General features: G+C 39.7%; 2 protein-coding genes across 2 annotated transcripts in view; one reads left to right on the top strand and one right to left on the bottom strand.

Moving 5' to 3' along the window:
• The window catches only part of LOC141760961 (bolA-like protein 2), a 246,952-nt gene that overhangs the window by 160,294 nt on the left and 68,263 nt on the right, over positions 1-18,395 (bottom strand). The window lies entirely within an intron of this gene.
• adam19a (ADAM metallopeptidase domain 19a) overlaps positions 1-18,395 on the top strand; it is a 169,445-nt gene that overhangs the window by 88,305 nt on the left and 62,745 nt on the right. Inside the window, exon 4 of the mRNA XM_074624422.1 lies at positions 16,486-16,567. Coding sequence (XP_074480523.1) covers positions 16,486-16,567 — 82 coding nt within the window. The remainder of the gene's footprint in view (positions 1-16,485; positions 16,568-18,395) is intronic.

The following is an 18,395-nucleotide window of genomic DNA, read 5'->3' as shown; positions in this document are numbered from 1 at the left end:
TCACAAAATGTAATGTATTAATTCACGTACATAGATGCAAATTTTAAATTTTTTTCATGATGGTCAGCACGAAATCAATTCGTAGGAGTTCGGGGTGGATGGGTGGGTTAAAAAAACACAGGACTTTCGCTCAGGAGACGGGTGATCATGCCCCGTGTGAAACCACAAGTCAAAGTTGATTTATTTGTAACTTCCGTACTTAACTTACAGCACTTCCGGTGTTATTTTAACCCAAACCACGATGTTTTGCTAAACGTAACTAAGTGGTTTTGTTGCCTAAGCCTAACCAAGTCGATCTACTCCTAAACCTAACTAAGTAGTTTTATTTTGAAAAGACTGGAGCGGAAATTGACACGTCTGTCGAGTGTTGCTGGACATAAGTAGGAAAACGCATGAAAAATCCGTTGTTGAAAGTCGTGCTGAGCGTCATGAAAAAAGAAAGGGAAACTTGTGTCTATGTACCTTAATCAAATAGATTAAAATGTGTGACTATCTCACCAACTGCTGTGAGACTGTGTTGTGTGATCACCTTTACCTTCATTTCAGCAAACGTCAGTTTCCTAATGTAAAGTATAATGTTAAAGGCTGGAGGACTGGAATAAGAGGCTTTCTTCTACAGCAGTCTGACAAAGCTAATTAGATCAATTCTCCTGCACAGCTCTGGGATCAGCTGGTCATGTTACTGTCATAATAGTCATGGTGACTGTTGGTTTGTTTTTATTATGTGTTTATAGCAATATGATATTATTACAGTAGTTCTCTCAGTTGATTCCTGATTTGTTATAACCATAAGCAGGATCTTTCTGTAACCTACACCAAGTGGTTCAACTTCCTTCTTAACTAAACCTCAACCTCAGAGTTGTCAGATCAGAAAACAGTCAAATCATTTCTTGTAATGGTCATATAGGTTTTTGAGAGCAAACAATGTCATCCTGACAATAAGGGTGCCAGATCAGAAAAGGCTCATATAAAGACAGTAATCAATCTAACTGTTTTGACCTTCAGGTTGGAATGACCTGTTGATAGAAACAGGCTCCAAAAAGTTATCAATCTGCTCTTTACACCAGTAAAATTGAGAGCAGGATGTACAGCTTCCTGTTCTAAGAAATCAAGGGGATCAGAAAATTGTTTACAGTAAGTGAAGACTACCAAAATAAAAGACACATTCAAAGAATCAGCTCGAGAGGTCCATCTCATGTGTCATCAAAGTGAGAAATATAGAGGAAGCCAAAGGAGAAGTGGTTTGACCAAGAAAGCCAAAAGTAGCACTGTCGAGGTTATTCGTCATGAGGTTGCGTTGTTGAGTTGATGTCCTCTCTCCGCTCTGTGTGTGTTAAGTAGTTACAATGTGGCGGTGCTCGTGCATGTGTATGAGGGGCGTTGGAAAGATGAGATTAAGACAATTTTATCGATATGGAACAAATCAAGCTACGATGAGGCACTAGTACATTTTCATGGGAGCTGTAGTTTTTTTTGTAGACTTACAGAGTAATGTTTGCTTCACTTTGTTGAAATCACAAAGGTGTTCTTGGAACTTTTGACTATATCATATGGTCTTAACAACAACATTTTGATCATTTTGTTGAATAGTGCTTATTTGTTCAACATTTTAATTGTCATAGAGCCATAACATCATGTGCATAACTTGAATACGGAACATATTAATGGGCGAAGAGCTATATGAAACTAATAGCTATGTCAGTAATGCCAGAAGTCCTACCAAGACACTGCAGGGTGAATAATAATACACCGTGTAGAGTCTGATGGGATGACTTAATGGGCTTCAAAATGACTTTTGGGTTATAAAGAAAACAGATATTTATAAAATATGGCTACTTCTAAACCCATTTTCAAAACCATTGCTTTACTTCTTCCTTCCCCATAGTCCCCTAAGGCGCAAACAAAGGACACAGCAGGAAAAGACAAACTGTCCTCTCCCCACAACTGTAATCTGCAGCTCCAAAGCGCACCATAAAATCCTGTCAGCCATCATCATGACTTAAAATGTTCCGAAACCTCAGACTGAAAAGCACAGGATCACTTCCAAAAAATGGAGAAAGAAGAAATACAACATACTCAACTAAAGGATCGGCACAAAGAGAAGAGCTAGAGAAGCCGTGACTACATTCTCTGAATGTCACCGGCACTTAAACACGCTTCAGGTAGTTTAACAAGGATCTGCTTTTGTTTCTGTTTCTAAAGACAACAAATGGACCCATTACTACAAAATCAATGGAGACATGGAGTGACAACCAAATACATGATTTTAGTACATTTTGGTCATTATTTCATTGTAAAGTTAGCCTTTGAAAAGAAGGCCCTGGCACAGCTCCATTTATACTCTATTACAGTTTTAGTGCTTCCTTTTTGTATGGTTATTGATTGGTCTTGAGGAGAGCAACATTTTTTGGAGCAATTACTGGTTCTTTGTCAGTCCACCATGGGAGATTTCAAAGCAATTTCACAAACTCAGTTTGTGCTCTGCTTCTCGCCTTTATCAAGGTGGTATCTGAGGTCTCCAGTTTTTAGCCTGCGTGGTTCCATGGACGGCAATGACTGTCTATTGGTGGCATGTACTAGTATTTTATGGTAATGTCTGTTGGTGAGTCCACCACATTGGTCCAGACTGAAATATCTACAACAGCTATTTGGATGGATTGCCATGAAATGTGGTTCAAACATGTTTGATGCCCAGAGGAAGAATGCTAATGACATTGGTGAGCCCTTGACGTTTTCATAGAGCCACCAGCAGGTCAAAGTATTCATTTATCCAGTGAAATACCTCAACAACTATGTCAAAATGTATACATTTATGATGTATCGTAATGCTTTTAGTGATCCCCTCTTTGAGGATGACAGTTTTGGTTAGCAACTATTGGATGCATTACGATGACATTTTGGATATTGACATTCATGATCCCGTCATGATGAATTGTAGTAACTTTTGTAATCTTTTTAAACCATCATCAGATAAAAAAAATATAATTCATCTAATACTTAAAGATAGAATCAGAGTCAGAAATACTTTATTGATCCCTGGGGGGGAAATTGGAGCGTTACAGTTGTATAAACATAAAGAAATGTTAGAAAATAGAAATAAATTATGTACGTAATGCTACAATATAAACACAATATATGTAAAGAAATATAAGTAAGTACTTAAATTAAAATGAGAACATAAGAAATATGTACAAATATTTGCATTAAGACGTGCAATATATAACATTATACTATCACCAGCTGATCTAATGAGCTTCTGGTAAGTGTACAACGGCAGTTTGTTGAGTCAAAACTACCTTGTTGAAATTCACGCACTACGCAAGTACGTACATAGTGTGCTCAGTGTACTACATGGAGTGTATCAGAAGTATCCGAATAGAGATACAGCGTTAGTCTTATGACTTAACAAGAAAGATATAGATTTTAGCTTGTCACAAATCAGCCAGTCAATAAGACGATTAATTGATTAGCCAATTAATTAATCAAAAGTAATCAACAACAATTTTGACAATCAAATAATCATTTAAGTAGTTTTTAAAGAAAAAATGTCACTGTTCAATCATCACTGTTTCCAGCTCCTCAAATGTGACTATTTGCTGGTTTTGTAGGCTTCTATGGTAAATAAAGAATCCCTCTGGGATTGGGGCTGTTGGCCGGACAACAAGCTGTTTGAATATGTCAACAAGAAAGTCACACTGGTCTGCACGTAGCTATGTGTGCAGAGTGAAAGCCTTAACAACCTTTGAGACTGGGGTTCACAGTGATTTTAATAGCTTAACAGCTAAAAGCTCACATAAAAACAAGTCTGTAGCTGCTTGTTGCATTCGTTAAATGTCGAGAACACATAAAAGCATAAAGATATAATCCTTTAAATAGTCTTAGTCAAATGTATTCTCACATTGCATAAATAAACTGGTTGCTAATGACATACTACATAAAGGTGTGAACGGGGATTTTTCCATTTGCGGTTAAAACGTTAGATTATCTGAGGTCAGCACAGCTTTGCACGCGTCTCAGCCTATCACAACAGTTTTACACTACAGGGTTCATAAACCATGTCAGGGTTTGTGGTTGATGAGGCAGTGGCACACCTTAACCACACGGACGCAGCTGCTGTGTTTCTGAGAAGTGAAGCACCAAAGCAGCGTTGACACTTCGTTCAACTCGGCTTCAAGGCAGATTAAATTACAAGAACTCAACGGCACGTAGAGTCGCTTTATGACTAGAAGAGGGAACAACACCCATCATCTTTCAGTTCTCACTTCCTTTATGTCTTTGCAGAATTATGATAAGGTTCACTGGCAACATCAGTTCCTGTAACAGATTCCTGTTCTGATTCTAAATCTTAAACAGAAATGTAGAAATCAAACCTAATGTCCTTTTTGTTTTTGAATGTTTATGACTGGGAGCTTGAGGTGGTTATGATTTGGTTGAAATTTGTTGAAAATAAAATTCATGCGGACAGTCAGTAGGTGTTTATTACAGCTGCAAAAATGTGTTGATTAATCAATTCGTAGTTCTTTAAAGTGAAAAAGTCAATGGTTTCCAATGGCTTCTCACGTGAGGATTTGCTTCTTTTCTTTCTTGAAATTAAATTAAATATTTTGGGGTTTTGAACTGTTAGCAATTTGAAGACGTCACTTTTGGGCTCTGGGAAAAATGTGATGAGCTTTAGTTGGTGTTGGTAGGTGTTGATTTTTGAACTTCGGACAGAGCCAGGCTAGCTGTTTCCCCCTGCTTCCAGTCCTAATGCTAAGCTAGACTAATCACAGCCTGATTTCAGGTTTGTACCATAGACTGTATATAAGAAGTGGGTGTAGTCATTGTGGCGTCACCCATTGGTTTGTAGACTGCGGTTTTGAAGCCTCGCCATCTTGTTTTTTTGCAACCAGAAGTGACACGAGAGGGTGGAGTTACAACCGAACGCTGAATAATATATTGTTAGGCGACCAAAATGGTTCTAATTAACTTTGATGAAGTGAAATCACACTCTGAAATGGTTAAAGTTCTAAAACGAAATCAACTCCCAGACCGGACAACGCCGTGGTAGCGACCTGTCAATCACAAGGTAGCCCCGCCCTAAAGCATCCCCTGCTTTATGGTCTATTTGACTCTAAATGGGACCATAATTTACTAAATGAACATCATGCTGTATTGAAGAAGACTTGAAACTAGCGATTGAGACCATAAACTCATGTTTACAATGTTTACTGAGGTAATAAATCAAGTGAGAAGTAGGCTCAGTTTCTCATAGACTTCTATACAATCAGACTTCTTTGTGCAACCAGAGGAGTCGCCCCCTGCTGGCTGTTAGAGAGAATGCAAGTTTAAGGCACTTCCTCATTGGCTTCACTTTTCCCACTGGTCTCTACTTAACACCTGAAAGAAGCAAAATGTTGAACTATTCCTTTAAATGATCAAAATGCTTAGCTTTTCCCAAATGTTTCTATTATCATTCACTGCTCAGCTTAGCCATTTTACTTGGATCAAATAAATTGATCAGATAAAATTAAGTGATATAGAGTTACGGTTTATTGTCGCAGCAGTTATCATAAAACAAAATGAGCAGTTGGATAGAGGTCAGGCTTTTTTGGCGAACTATGTGCTTCCATAATCCACTCTGAAGTTCTGCGCTTTTTTTATTGTTATTTTTTTTATCTCTGTATGTATTTTTAATGTCATTTTATGCTTCCACAGAGCAGTCAGCAGCACAGCGATGATAAGGCAAGGCCAGGAGGAAGCAGAGAGACAGATAAAAGCCAATATTTGTCCAGATTTTTCTTCAGGTCACGGACAGTGTGACGTAAGAGTCCTTGTAGGGTTTGAAGTTGTTTTTCAGAATGTGTTTTAGGTGATCTTATAATGTGGTTGTACATGTTTTTGTCGGTTGGAGCTGTGTCATATTAGGTGTTTTAGCTTTTTGTGATTGAGGTGAACCACTCTGACATGTTTGGGCACCCTTGGGTGTTTATATATTTGCAGGCTGCATGTTCTCAGTTTTCTTACAAAGGTCACATATCTCTAATTTCATCTCGTAGAGGTGTATGCATCAGTGCATCTACACCAGTTAACTAAGAACTAACAACATAATGTCTCAGACGTCAAAACGTGTCCCTTGAATATGAACCTGCATGTTTTAGCTGGAGTGCCTGCTGTGGGACAAATAAGCCACATCTGTCTTATTTGCTGTTTTCCCAATCATCTAATGAGTTATAATAATCCATTCAGCACATGTAGGCACGTACACAGACCACTGCCCTGACTATTTTCTTCATCTCTGGTTTCTCCATTCTCCCCTCTCGCTCTTCAGCAGTTAACGGTGTCATGACTGGGATGAAACTAACTTTTCTCACTAACGCATGACACACATTGTGCCAGAAAGTAATCATTTGTACGGTAGAAGAAATGAAAAAAGCTCAATTTCCTTTCACACTTACAAGAACTTTGTGAGAATCCATCTCTATTTCCAAGTGTCAAACTGGAGAACACCCTGTTATCCAGTCCACTGTATGACTTTGTTGAGAAAAGAAAATGGGACCACGGATGATGTAATTCTGAATGAACGTACTTCAGAAGAACCAGAAGATCTCCCTTTAAGAACCGTCAGACAACAGCTGCAGATTATACATGGCGCCATGGTATTCTTAAAGCTGAAGTAGGAGAGATTGGAGCAAATATGATTTTTAAAAAAGTTATTTTTATAAAACGGTCGCTATATCGTGACAGTAGTATATGAAACAGGTTACCTGAAAAAAAGGATGTGCCTCTGTGTCCTCCGGTGTCCTCCGAAGCTCCTAACGGCATCTGCAAGATTTCACAGACCGGAGGAAAACAAGCAGCAAGAGCTGATCTGAGGTCTGCTGTCCATCTGCTGTCTATGAGAGCCGGCTGGATTATTTAAAACCTGAAAACAGAGCCATGAGGAGGTGCAGAAGTCTAGTTATCTCTCAGAACACTTGAATTACAATATGCTGAAAGGTTATTATGGCATTTTTGCCCAATGATGCCAAAAATGTACTGCCTACTGCCACTTTAAGGGCTCTGCAATATACCATTATTATATCGATATTGTGATAGGAGACTAGATATCCTCTTAGATTTTGGATATTGTGATTGAGGAAAAGTGTTGTCTTTTCCTGGTTTTAAAGGATGCATTACAGTAAAAGTGATGTAATTGATGTATTTTTCTGGATTTACCAGACTGTTCTAGCTGTTCTATGATTTGCCTTTACCCACTTAGTCATTATATCCACATTACTGATGATTATTTATCAAAATCGTGTACAAATTTTGGAACAAACACCAATCGTCAATCCTACAATATCGTTGCAGTATCAATATCGAGGTATTTGATTTTCTCCATATCGCCCAGCCCTAGTATCCTTTACCATTTCCTCAACAGCTGCTACTTTATAGCGTATAGGCTGGTACTCTAAGGCTGATGAGGGAGCCGGTGAGTGGGGCGGTCAGTTGACGGGGACATGGTGGTAACGGGTGTTACTGCAGGTCAGGAGGTCAGAAATGATGGTTATTATTGCAGGTCAATGAGCAGACTGAAAACAATGATATGAATCATTTTGCTTTTGACACAGCAGTGGGGTCTGTAGGAACCCAAACAATGAGCAAGTACAGTCAATGTGTCAATCAGATTGTGGGAACATGTACTAATACTTTTTTAATGTTTTCTCTTTAATTGGAGATTTGTATGATTTAGAATAATTTCTACAACCGTTTCATGCTCGAGGACTTAAACACACTCATATAATATGAATAAAAACCCAGAAATACTTCATCCTGAAGCTGAAAGAGCCTGAAAAGCAGCTCTTACTCCCTGAGAAGTGGCCATTGTAGAAACACGAGGACTTCACGAGACAGTGGATACACAGTCCCCCGGAGACTGATCGCTGTTGTCAGCCGTGAATGTTTAACTGATCGTCACGTACATTTATCAGTGAACCAGAAAATGTAGCCTGATTCCTGGGATATCACCATGGATACTATCAAAGACACATCCTATTTCTCCATCCTTTGAATCCATTCTCTATGGAGCTATAAAAGAGTATCAGTGTGCAACCCCACATATTCTCTCCTGGACAAAGAGACCTCTCAGGCTAAAGCCAAGCCACAGTAGCAACGTCTTTGAACTTTAATGACAGCATGACTGTACTGTTAGTAACCCTCCAGAAAGTGTCATCTTAGAGCAACGACGCCTCAAGCACTTACTGTATTTAATATTCAACATGTGATGGTTTCCATTTAGCAACTCAGTACAATAATGGAGAGCTTTACTTCAATTGGAGCCATTCACTGACTCGCTGGTATTTGCTGTTTTGCTATTAGTCCCAGCAGCCCCTCAGGCATGACTGAATGAGACCTTCTCAGACAGCACCACATCGTCACGTGATGCCTTTGTTTAGACGGCTGTGACGCTGGTTGCATTGGGCTGTGTTTGCTCATGAAGTCTGGTGGTGGGAGAAGTCTGTTTATCTCACATTTCAAGTGCACAAAGGTGAGGTCTGTGTGTTGTGCTGTTGACATTTGGGTATAATGTGCAGGATGTGTGGCGTTCCAGCGGTCCTGTCGGTTTCATATGAGAACACAATAAGTAAACACCCACAGGCAATGACTTCTAATGGAGCAAGCACATACCTAAGTATTTATAATGGGGCTGTCAATCCATTAAAAATATTTAATAGCAATTAATCGCACATTTTTTATCTATTCAAAATGTACCTTAAAGTCAAGTATTTAATACTCTTATCAACATGAGAGTGGGCAGATATGTTTGCTTAATGCAAATGTATGCATATATTTATTATTAGAAATCAATTAACAACACAAAACAATGACAAATATTGTCCAGAAACCCTCACAGGTACTGCATTTAGCATAAAAAATATGCTCAAATCATAACATGGCAAACTGCAGCCCAACAGGCAACAACAGCTGTCAGTGTGTCAGTGTTGGAGGTACGTGGTTGTCCGCACATAGTCAACGCGTGCATCCTCTGATGGCGAAATTTACATCACGCGGACTGTAACGTACTCGCAGATGCAGAAAGTATAATTTTGGCTTTTAAGGCTGTAGCAACAAAACCTCAGAGTGTATTGAATTTAACAAAGCGGTGTTAATGCTTTTTAATTAACTTTTTTTATTTGTAAGAAAAGGAGAGATGTGCCAATAAAAATGTTTCATTCCCGATACCGATTCTGATACCTGAACTTGCGGTATCGGCCGATACCAGCGTGATAAAAAAAAGAAATATACTGTTGTTGTTTGCTATCGTCACGTGACTAACTACTTGCAATCAGTTCTTCTCTGCTGCTCTAAAACAGTAATTGCCAGCACAGTGAAGGTTACTGTTTTGGAGCGGTGAAGAAGAATTGATTTACAGTTAAACAACTAGATTTTTTTAATAAATTACGGTATCGGATCTGTGCATAGACTGGCGTACTCGCCGATACCGAATTTTGTGCAGTATCGGACGCATTTGTGATACTGGTATTCTCTCTTTTATGTCCTTAGTAACTGGACATCAGCTTGAGTTCTAGAAAAATTCTAAACAACTTTTTTCTGATATTTTATGGATTAAATGAATAACTGATCAATCAAAGCCTAACCTGACCTTAACCTTGAACGTGCCTGTAAAGTAATTATTGTTCTTGTTGGGAATTTTTCTTGAAGGATCACACACAAACAACATCTGATCTCCATGTGGGGGATTTCTGCAGCTACATCTTTGTAGCTCAAGATCTGTGAAACAGCTTCCCCCGTTGGGTTTTCACTTACCTATGACAGCAACATCCCTCTATCGCTTGTGTTTGCTTTCCTTCCTCCCCTTGTGGTTTCTCCTATAGCTTGTTTAACCAAGATATAGGAGCTTTGCTAACCAATCAGAAGCCAAAAGTAGAAAAGAACACGGGTACAAAAACACAGCACCTCTACAGTACATCAACACGGCCGTGTCCAGCTGTTTGTCATCTCGGCCTGCTCATTAGAGCAAATTTTATCAGCACACCAAAGCCAAGCAGCCTGTCTGCGTTCCCTCTGCCTCCAAAATAGCCCATTAGTTTTCTTCTTGGAAGTAGCACAGCGGTTTGACCCCAGCTACACTGTGTGGCTTTGCAGCTGATGCTCTGAGGCAGAGAAAAAGCCTGGGTGTGTTTGTGTAATTATTCAGTATCAGGGCTGCTGATGAGTTGTTCCACATCCACTGGCACTTTTTTAATGAGCATTCATGGTAGACGATAGCGCTTAACGCTGTGCACGGCAGATCTGCACACTCCCTCCCTTACAGAGGTGGGGAAGAAGAATCAACCACAACAATATGGTGAGGTTAGTAAGCTTAATTAAAATCACAGAATCATCACATTTTCTGTAACTCAACTTGATATCGACTATAATTGGTATCAAGTGAGGAGAAGCCATATGCGTTTTATTCATTCAAGCAATGTGACACTGAGAAATGATCTATTGTGTCGCCCCAAAATAGCCACTATCATTATACTCATATACTATAATGACATATACAAATGCGTGAATGCAGGCAGTAAGTGGGGTCAACCAAGCACACATCTTTGCTATTGGTTGAGGTTGCGACTTCGCCGGTCGAAGTTCACCGAAGTTGAACTCCACGTGATGTGAATTTGCTTTGCCACCGGAAGCAAATGTTTTATTCGCCCCTCCGCTCACATAGTATGGAAGTGAACGGGAGCCGAATATGTTGCTCATGGCCTGAGTTTGAAAACGTATTCTCTAGATACAGATGCTGATATACTGATCAGGGTATAGAAACACACTCAAAAGGCACAAAACAAATCTCTGAGGCTTCTGTTTACCATTATATTCCTAATGCTGAAAGAGTGGTAATCCTTTACTTTTGTCACGATTAAAGGCCTCAGTATTTCTCAAGCAAGGTGCTTGTCTGATGGTCTAATAGTGCCTAAAAGCCCATTTCCAATGGTGGAATTTGGGGGGCGTCGTCTGACAATTTTGCCTTCTTTTTGTAACCGATGATCAGACAATCGAACCCACTTTACGCAGCAACAAGCCACGTGCAAAGAGATGTGACCGTGTGCAGGATTTGAACTTCTCTCTCAAGCTTTCTTTTTTTTCAGTCTTCACACAACTTTGTTCATCAACCAAGTGCAACACTATGAATGCCAAATTAGGCTTCAAATCGGACCGATTAATCACTGTCGAAACAGCGAAGACTCCAGAAAAACAAAAGAATTGTTGGAGACAGTTCTATCGGTTGGGATGACATTGTAGACACCCTCTGACAGGAAGACAAACACAATTTGTCAAACAGGTTGTAAACAAACCTTCAGGTCAGTCAGATTTATTTAGAAGGAAAAACAAAGACCAATGATAAATTGATAAACCACAACCCGTTTTAACATCCATCACAGTTTCTAGTCTGACTTCCTAGTTCAACTTTGACCTACTGTACTTGCCATACATATCAGACCAGCACATGCGGGTACTTCACAAAAAGTCAAGGCCGCGCCCCTTTTGGGGGGAAAGAAAACCGAAGTTTGTATTCATTCATCTCTTGTTATACAAACGTTTGTTTTATACACGTCTAATAATAAATGTACGACCTTGCCTGAACCTGAGCGTTCACGATACCTTAACAAATGAAGTGAGAAGTAGGCTCATTTTCTCATAGACTTCTATACAATCAGACAATACAACCAGAGGAGTCGCCCCCTGCTGGCTGTTAGAAAGAATGCAGATTTACGGCACTTCCGCATTGGCTTCACTTTTTAGACCCAAAGCTTGAACCACTGGCCTTAACTCAAGAATTCATATGGTTATTATGACAATTTCACACAATTGTCTAATAGGATAAGTGATGACACTTTGGACGGACATGGATTTAAACGTTGGCGTAGGCATAAAACCATGAGGCGGTAATTCTAGTTAGTAATACTGCAAATACTTTGGTTAGCTGTCATAACTGATAAAACCAATGGCCAGAGCTACAGAAATAAAACCCAAGTTTTGATAACCCATAGTTTTTCTTTAAGACATAAACCGTGGTGTCACCAACATTAGAGAGCCAACCATCACACCCCCTCAGTCAACAAGAAAACAATGAATCTTTGCCAGTCGACTACATCCTCAAAGAGCAGAGGCTCCAGAACCTGACAAATTGGCGATCTGATCGACACTGATGCCACACACTGATCATCGCCTGTTGTTTTTCTCCAGGGAAGTTAAAGGTTATTTATTGTAGACAGTAGGTGATCACTGCTGGTGAACATTTCACCAGTGTCTGCTAAGCTTTCGAGCTTTTCCACAGTTAATCACACCCTTTGCCAGTTTTTAATTAAGCCATAGGAGATATTTGACTATAATCTTCAGTCACCTGCAACGAAAAGCAATCCGCTTTTTTCATTCTTTCTCCCTTTGATGAAAATGCTGTGTAAATACTGCGCTGGATTGGATGGACTTGCATTTCACACACTGCTGTCTGTGCACAAGCTTCAATCAAATTAACGTTAGACGACTGCCACGTCTTTTTATATAGCAGAGCAAATCGTCTGCAGTAAAAGGGGTGAGAAAGCTGGATCATGTTCCATTACGATCTCCCTCAATGAATAATACAATAGGGCCCCCAGGACCAAATGGAGATTGGGCTCATCTTTTCATGTCCGTCTTCCATTTGCCCATTTGTGCTCAGGGATTCTGCTGCCAGAGTGAGTCCCCTGCCTGGTCAGTAATTCAGCCACACACAGAGGCTGAATGAGGCCAGACGGCGTCCTCGCGGTATCATCCTTACTGATGCGTCCGTCCAGGGACGTCTTGGCATTTGAATACAGACTCCTCCGTCCCCAGACATGACAAATGTCACCTTTTCTTCTCGCGGGCTTAAATGGAGCCGATGCATTTTAGTTGTACGGTGACCTTTTAGGAGACATCCGACAATAATCTCTTTTCTTTTGTGGCACTTTCCAAAGACGCCTTGCAGCAGAAGAGCAACAAAAGTGCAAATTCTTATCTGGTGCAAACAAACTTTTTCTTTATCTGCACTTTATTTGCATGAGATAAGTAACTAACAGATGAATAGACTTGATACAATCGCAGCGAAGGCATCTTTTTTTTCCCCTTCTCTTTCTCTTTTTGTTATCAATGCCCCAACTCCATCAACATGAAAGACTCCGGCCCTGCTGATCCCACATTTCATTTGCAGGAGATTATGCTTTTAGCAATCAAGCTCGGCAATATCAGAATATCATACGGGGATGTCAGCAAGCAAAGAAAGAAGCTATGAATATCATTGAAGCTTTGTCTGACTTTGCACTTTCTTCAAAGCAGAGATTCGGTGGGCAAGTGTAGTGTGAGATAGAATGAGGTCTCACACATCAGCCCGTTACTGTCATTACTCTGAGCCTGCGTGGCGGTACCTCTCTGTCAGACATTTATAGAGATTGCATGTTGTCTTGTTTATTGTACTCAGGAGTAAAGGTTCCCGAGCTCAAGTCATTCTCAATCATGTAAACCATCAGTTGAATTTAGTGAGCACTTGGAGCTAGTGAGGCAAAACAGGAGTGAATGTCCTATTAAAGTTTCTGTGTTTCTATTAGGGCTGTCAATCGATTGTCAGTCGCATGATTGTCCATAGTTAATTGCGATTAATCACAAATTAATTGCACATCTGTTCAAAATGTACCTTAAAGTGAGATTTGTCAAGTATTTAATACTCTTATCAACATGGGAGTGGGCAAATATGCTGCTTTATGCAAGTGTATGTATATATTTATTATTGGAAATCAATTAACAACACAAAACAATGACAAATATTGTCCAGAGACCCTCACAGGTACTGCATTTAGCATAAAACACAAGCAACAACAGCTGTCAGTGTGTCAGTGTTCTGACTTGACTATGACTTGCCCCAAACTGCATGTGATTATCATAAAGTGGGCATGTCTGTAAAGGGGAGACTCGTGGGTACCCGGAGAACCCATTTACATTCACATATCTGGAGGACATCCTTTGCGTCTAGCTAGTATGACATGGTTGGTACCAATGGATTCTTTGGGTTTTCTAGTTTCATATGATACCAGGATCTTCACTCTAGCTTTAAAACGTGTTACAAAAACGCAATTTGCGTTAATGCGTTAAAGAAATTAGTGGTTTCTATCTCAAAGTTTCCTCCGGCAGCCAACAAGGCTTTCAAGGTCAAATGGAAAAAGGAAAATACCAAACTGTCAGAGCGCTGCTTTCCCTCGGATCAGCCTACACAATGTTTTTTCCCTATCACGATGCTCACTGTGCCATATTAGGCGATCACAGAGTCATAAATTCTTGTTGTGACTTGGCTGAAAGACAGAGTACATGTTGGACCCTCTCTGTAGACAACCCAGCCATACTGACATGTCTGCCTGCTAGAGTCTGTTAAATGAAACTAAGAATAATATTAGACTTACGGTCTAAAATAGCACCATTACTCTTTCTGGGATTAACTCCTTACATCTTAAAGGGGCACTCCAGTGATTTAATATAGCCCTCCCATACAGCTGGGCCTTCATAAGAGACATATATTTTAAAAATGAACAGGCCAAGATATTCTGACTTTTATGCCCTAGTATGGGGCAAATGTCTAAAATGCTACATTTCCCATAATGCAATCAGTGGCATCTTTTCACGAGGCTCTCCATGCCTGATAAATGTAGCCACAGAGGCCAAGCTGAGAGGACCCCTGGTAATGTCATTAGTGGTTGTTGGGTCTCTGGTTGGGTGTCACTCGCCCTAAAGACGCAACATGCTTGAGTGTTGAAAGCAGCAGTTTCCTGCTCTGATGAAATTATGATTACATTTATTCTAATTCGTGCTGTCAAAGTTAACGCAATAATAACACGTTGTTGATGCAAATTATTATTATTATTTTTTTTTTGCACTCAACATTTATTCATAAAACAAAATGAATGTAAAAACAAGATACACAAATCACAAAGCAGCTGTCGGCATCACATCAGATCATCTTAAGAGTTCTTTCGCAGAAGCATCACATACACAGTCACCCGAGCAACCTCATCATAATTAATCATACTTAATATGATTTAATATGTAATCACCCGTTATGTTTAACCAGACACTTGTATGCCACTTGGGGAACTTATTTTGTCATTTGTCACCACTATAAATGTAGTTATACAAAGTCACAGTCATGTTTAGATGCAAATTATTTTTAACACCACTATTTTTTTTAACGCAACTTCCGATTTTTAGGTCGTAGCTGGCTCAGTTTTAAAGCTAGAATGAAGATACTGGTATCATATGAAAGTAGAAAACCTAAGGAATCCATGCTAATGCTAAATCTTGGCGAGGAAAAACTGTCATGGCCATTTTCAAAGGGGTCCTTTGACCTTTGACCTCAAGATATGTGAATGAAAATGGGTTCTATGGGTACCCACGAGTCTCCCCTTTACAGACATGCCCACTTTATGATAATCACTTAGTTTGGGGCAAGTCATAGTCAAGTCAGCACACTGACACACTGACAGCTGTTGCTGTCTGTTTGCGATGTTATGATTTGAGCATATTTTTTATGCTAAATGCAGTACCTGTGAGGGTTTCTGCACAATATTTGTCATTGTTTTGTGTTGTTAATTGATTTCCAATAACAAATATATACAGACATTTGCATAAAGCAGCATATTTTCCCACTCTCATGTTGATAAGAGTATTAAATACTTGACAAATCTCCCTTTAAGGTACATTTTGAACAAATGTTCTGTTGAGTGCAATTTAATTTGTGAATAATCATGCGATTAATCGCGATTGAATATTTTGAATATCATTGAATATTATCGATTGACAGCCCTAATTATGATTAAATATTAAATTGATCTTGAAGTGTTTATTTTAGAAAATTTATTTTAATATAAATGGGTATATATATATTTATGTAAAATATAAAATGTCTAGTGATAACAAGTGTTGAGAAGAGAGCGAATATCAGAAAGAATGAAAAACTTCAGTCATCATGGGACTGGTTGCGCACAAGAAGCAGCTCAGGAAACATCTATTGTAATCGCTAGGCAACCACACAGTCAGCTGCTGTCAATCACATAGCTTGTCAAGATAATTACATTAGATAATGTCATCGGCTAATGTCATTGGCTGACTAAAGGAGACGCTGCCAGCCTGGTGCTGTTTATTATATCATGACATTATGTGATGATGGGAGAAGGCTGAGCAGAAATGTTTACCGACAACTGGGCCTCTTTTTGGTTATGGTGGATATAACAGAACTTTCACCCAACTGGACCGCAAATCTAAGATGCTCCGAATAGATAAAGACGACGTTCCTGGAGTGTAAAAGCAGTGTTCTCTGTGGTCATGGCCTCAGACTGTGTTTTTCTATGTTCTATCTTATTTCTACCTCCTGCTGCTTTGACCTAAATTACAAAGGAATCATTAAAGTAAAATTTTATCTAATCATTTCCCCTCTTCTCTCTTTCTCTTTCCCAGCGAGCTTCTAAGTCCAGACTTCACAGAGACCTACTACACAGAAGATGGGCAGCCGGTGACTGTGACCAACAACAATTACACTGTAAGTATGACGCAACGGGCTTAAAGGGGACATATCATGCTCATTTCCAGGTTCATACTTGTATTTTGGGTTTCTTCTAGAACGTGTTTACGTGCTTTAATGTTCAAAAACTCATTATGTGTCTCTTGAAAAAGCCCAGTCTGCTCTGATTGGCTTATGAGAAAAATATGCAAAGGTAGTTCTCAAGCTGTAGGCGGTATATTCTAATGAGTCTGTGTGTGACATAGGAAGGGGAGCCACATCTGGATGAATTGTTGAATCACATGTTTTCACCGTGACGTCACCAATTGGTTGGGTGGACTGCCATTTGGAAGCCTTGAGTTCTGCATTTCCCAACTTCCCAAAGGTTCCCAAAAAGGTTATAATAAACTTTCATGAAATGAAAACACACTGTGAAAGGGTTAAAGTTTAAAGACGAAAACACAGACAACTCCCAGACCGGACAACGCCGTGGTAGCGACCTGTCAATCACAAGGTAGCCCCGCCTTAAAGCATCCCCTGCTTTATGGTCTATTTGACTCTAAGTGGGACCATAATTTACTAAATGAACATCATGATGTGTGGAAGAAGACTTGAAACTAACGATTGAGACCATAAACTCATGTTTACAATGTTTACTGAGGTAATAAATCAAGTGAGATGTATCATTTTGTAAAAAAAATGATCATCATCTTTATGTATTTGGTCATTAGGAACATTAATTTCAATCAGCAGAGACAAGGATAATTGTTTATTATAACAGACGACATGTGATAATAAAGTGTTGACAGGAAGTCTTTGGCGTTTAGACTCTACGGGGAGATTTTTTAATGGAGGGGCGTCTGCCCTGAGCAACAGCGAGATAAATTCCTCCCGTGGAGTCCAGACACTGATGGAGGTGATGAGGACTCTGCTGAGACTGGTAGTGCTGAGGAGGCTGATGAATGATGAAGCTGATGAATCTGTGTAGACCGGGCGGTGATGGGGAGGTGGAGGGGGCGCACGTAATAGCGGCATGAATGTACTAAAGGCGGAGAGAGAATCTTATTTAAAAAGAGACAGCAGCGAGATGATAGGCTAACAATGTAGGCGTGTCACTGTGCTGTTGGATAGATCAGATTGACAGCCCCAACCAATGACAGCAAGGAAACGATGAGTGAGCATGCGTGAGAGGAGTGAATGGCAGGATGTATGACAACTAAACTACAGGTCTAAACATGCAAAGGAATAGTCTGCTTGACTGAACTTATGCTAGAGTTATGTTTCATTTTCATTGTAAATGAGCTGATATCAGGACATAATTGAAATTCAAATGTAAAAGTCCAGTTTGCAATTTAGTTTGCACATTTTCTGCCGATTCAAAAATGAAAATGAAAAGTAACTTTTTGCATTCAATTTCATTAAAGGTTCTCTATACATATCCAGGGCATTAATATAGCAGTAAACAACTATTTTTTATGTAAAGGTATAGAGGAGTAATGTCTACCTGAGCAGAGAAGGAGGTCTCTCTCCCTCTGTGTGTGTTGGAATCAGAGCTTCTCCGTGCTTTGTTGACATCACCGGGCTGGTGGTGTGTGTTTTTAGTACATGTTAGTGCATGTGAATGTGCCCCACCAATGCTCACCTGATAACGCCGTCACCAACTCTCCGGTTCCACCTCATAAACACTGTTAGCTCTGCCAGCAGTGTTGCCGTTAGTTTTCACTGTTAGCACCGTCACCTACGAGCCGCCGGCAGAGTTGAGAGCTACTGTATGTGGAGGCAATAGAAATGCTCCCAATCTAGCATTTAGCTCCTTTAACCTTATGGCAGTGTTATATTAAGAGAATTAAAGATTATTCTTCGTATT

The sequence above is a fragment of the Sebastes fasciatus genome, chromosome 22 (genome assembly GCF_043250625.1).
Source record: "Sebastes fasciatus isolate fSebFas1 chromosome 22, fSebFas1.pri, whole genome shotgun sequence".
Lineage (NCBI taxonomy): Eukaryota > Metazoa > Chordata > Actinopteri > Perciformes > Sebastidae > Sebastes > Sebastes fasciatus.
This window is presented reverse-complemented; position numbering and strand designations above follow the sequence as displayed.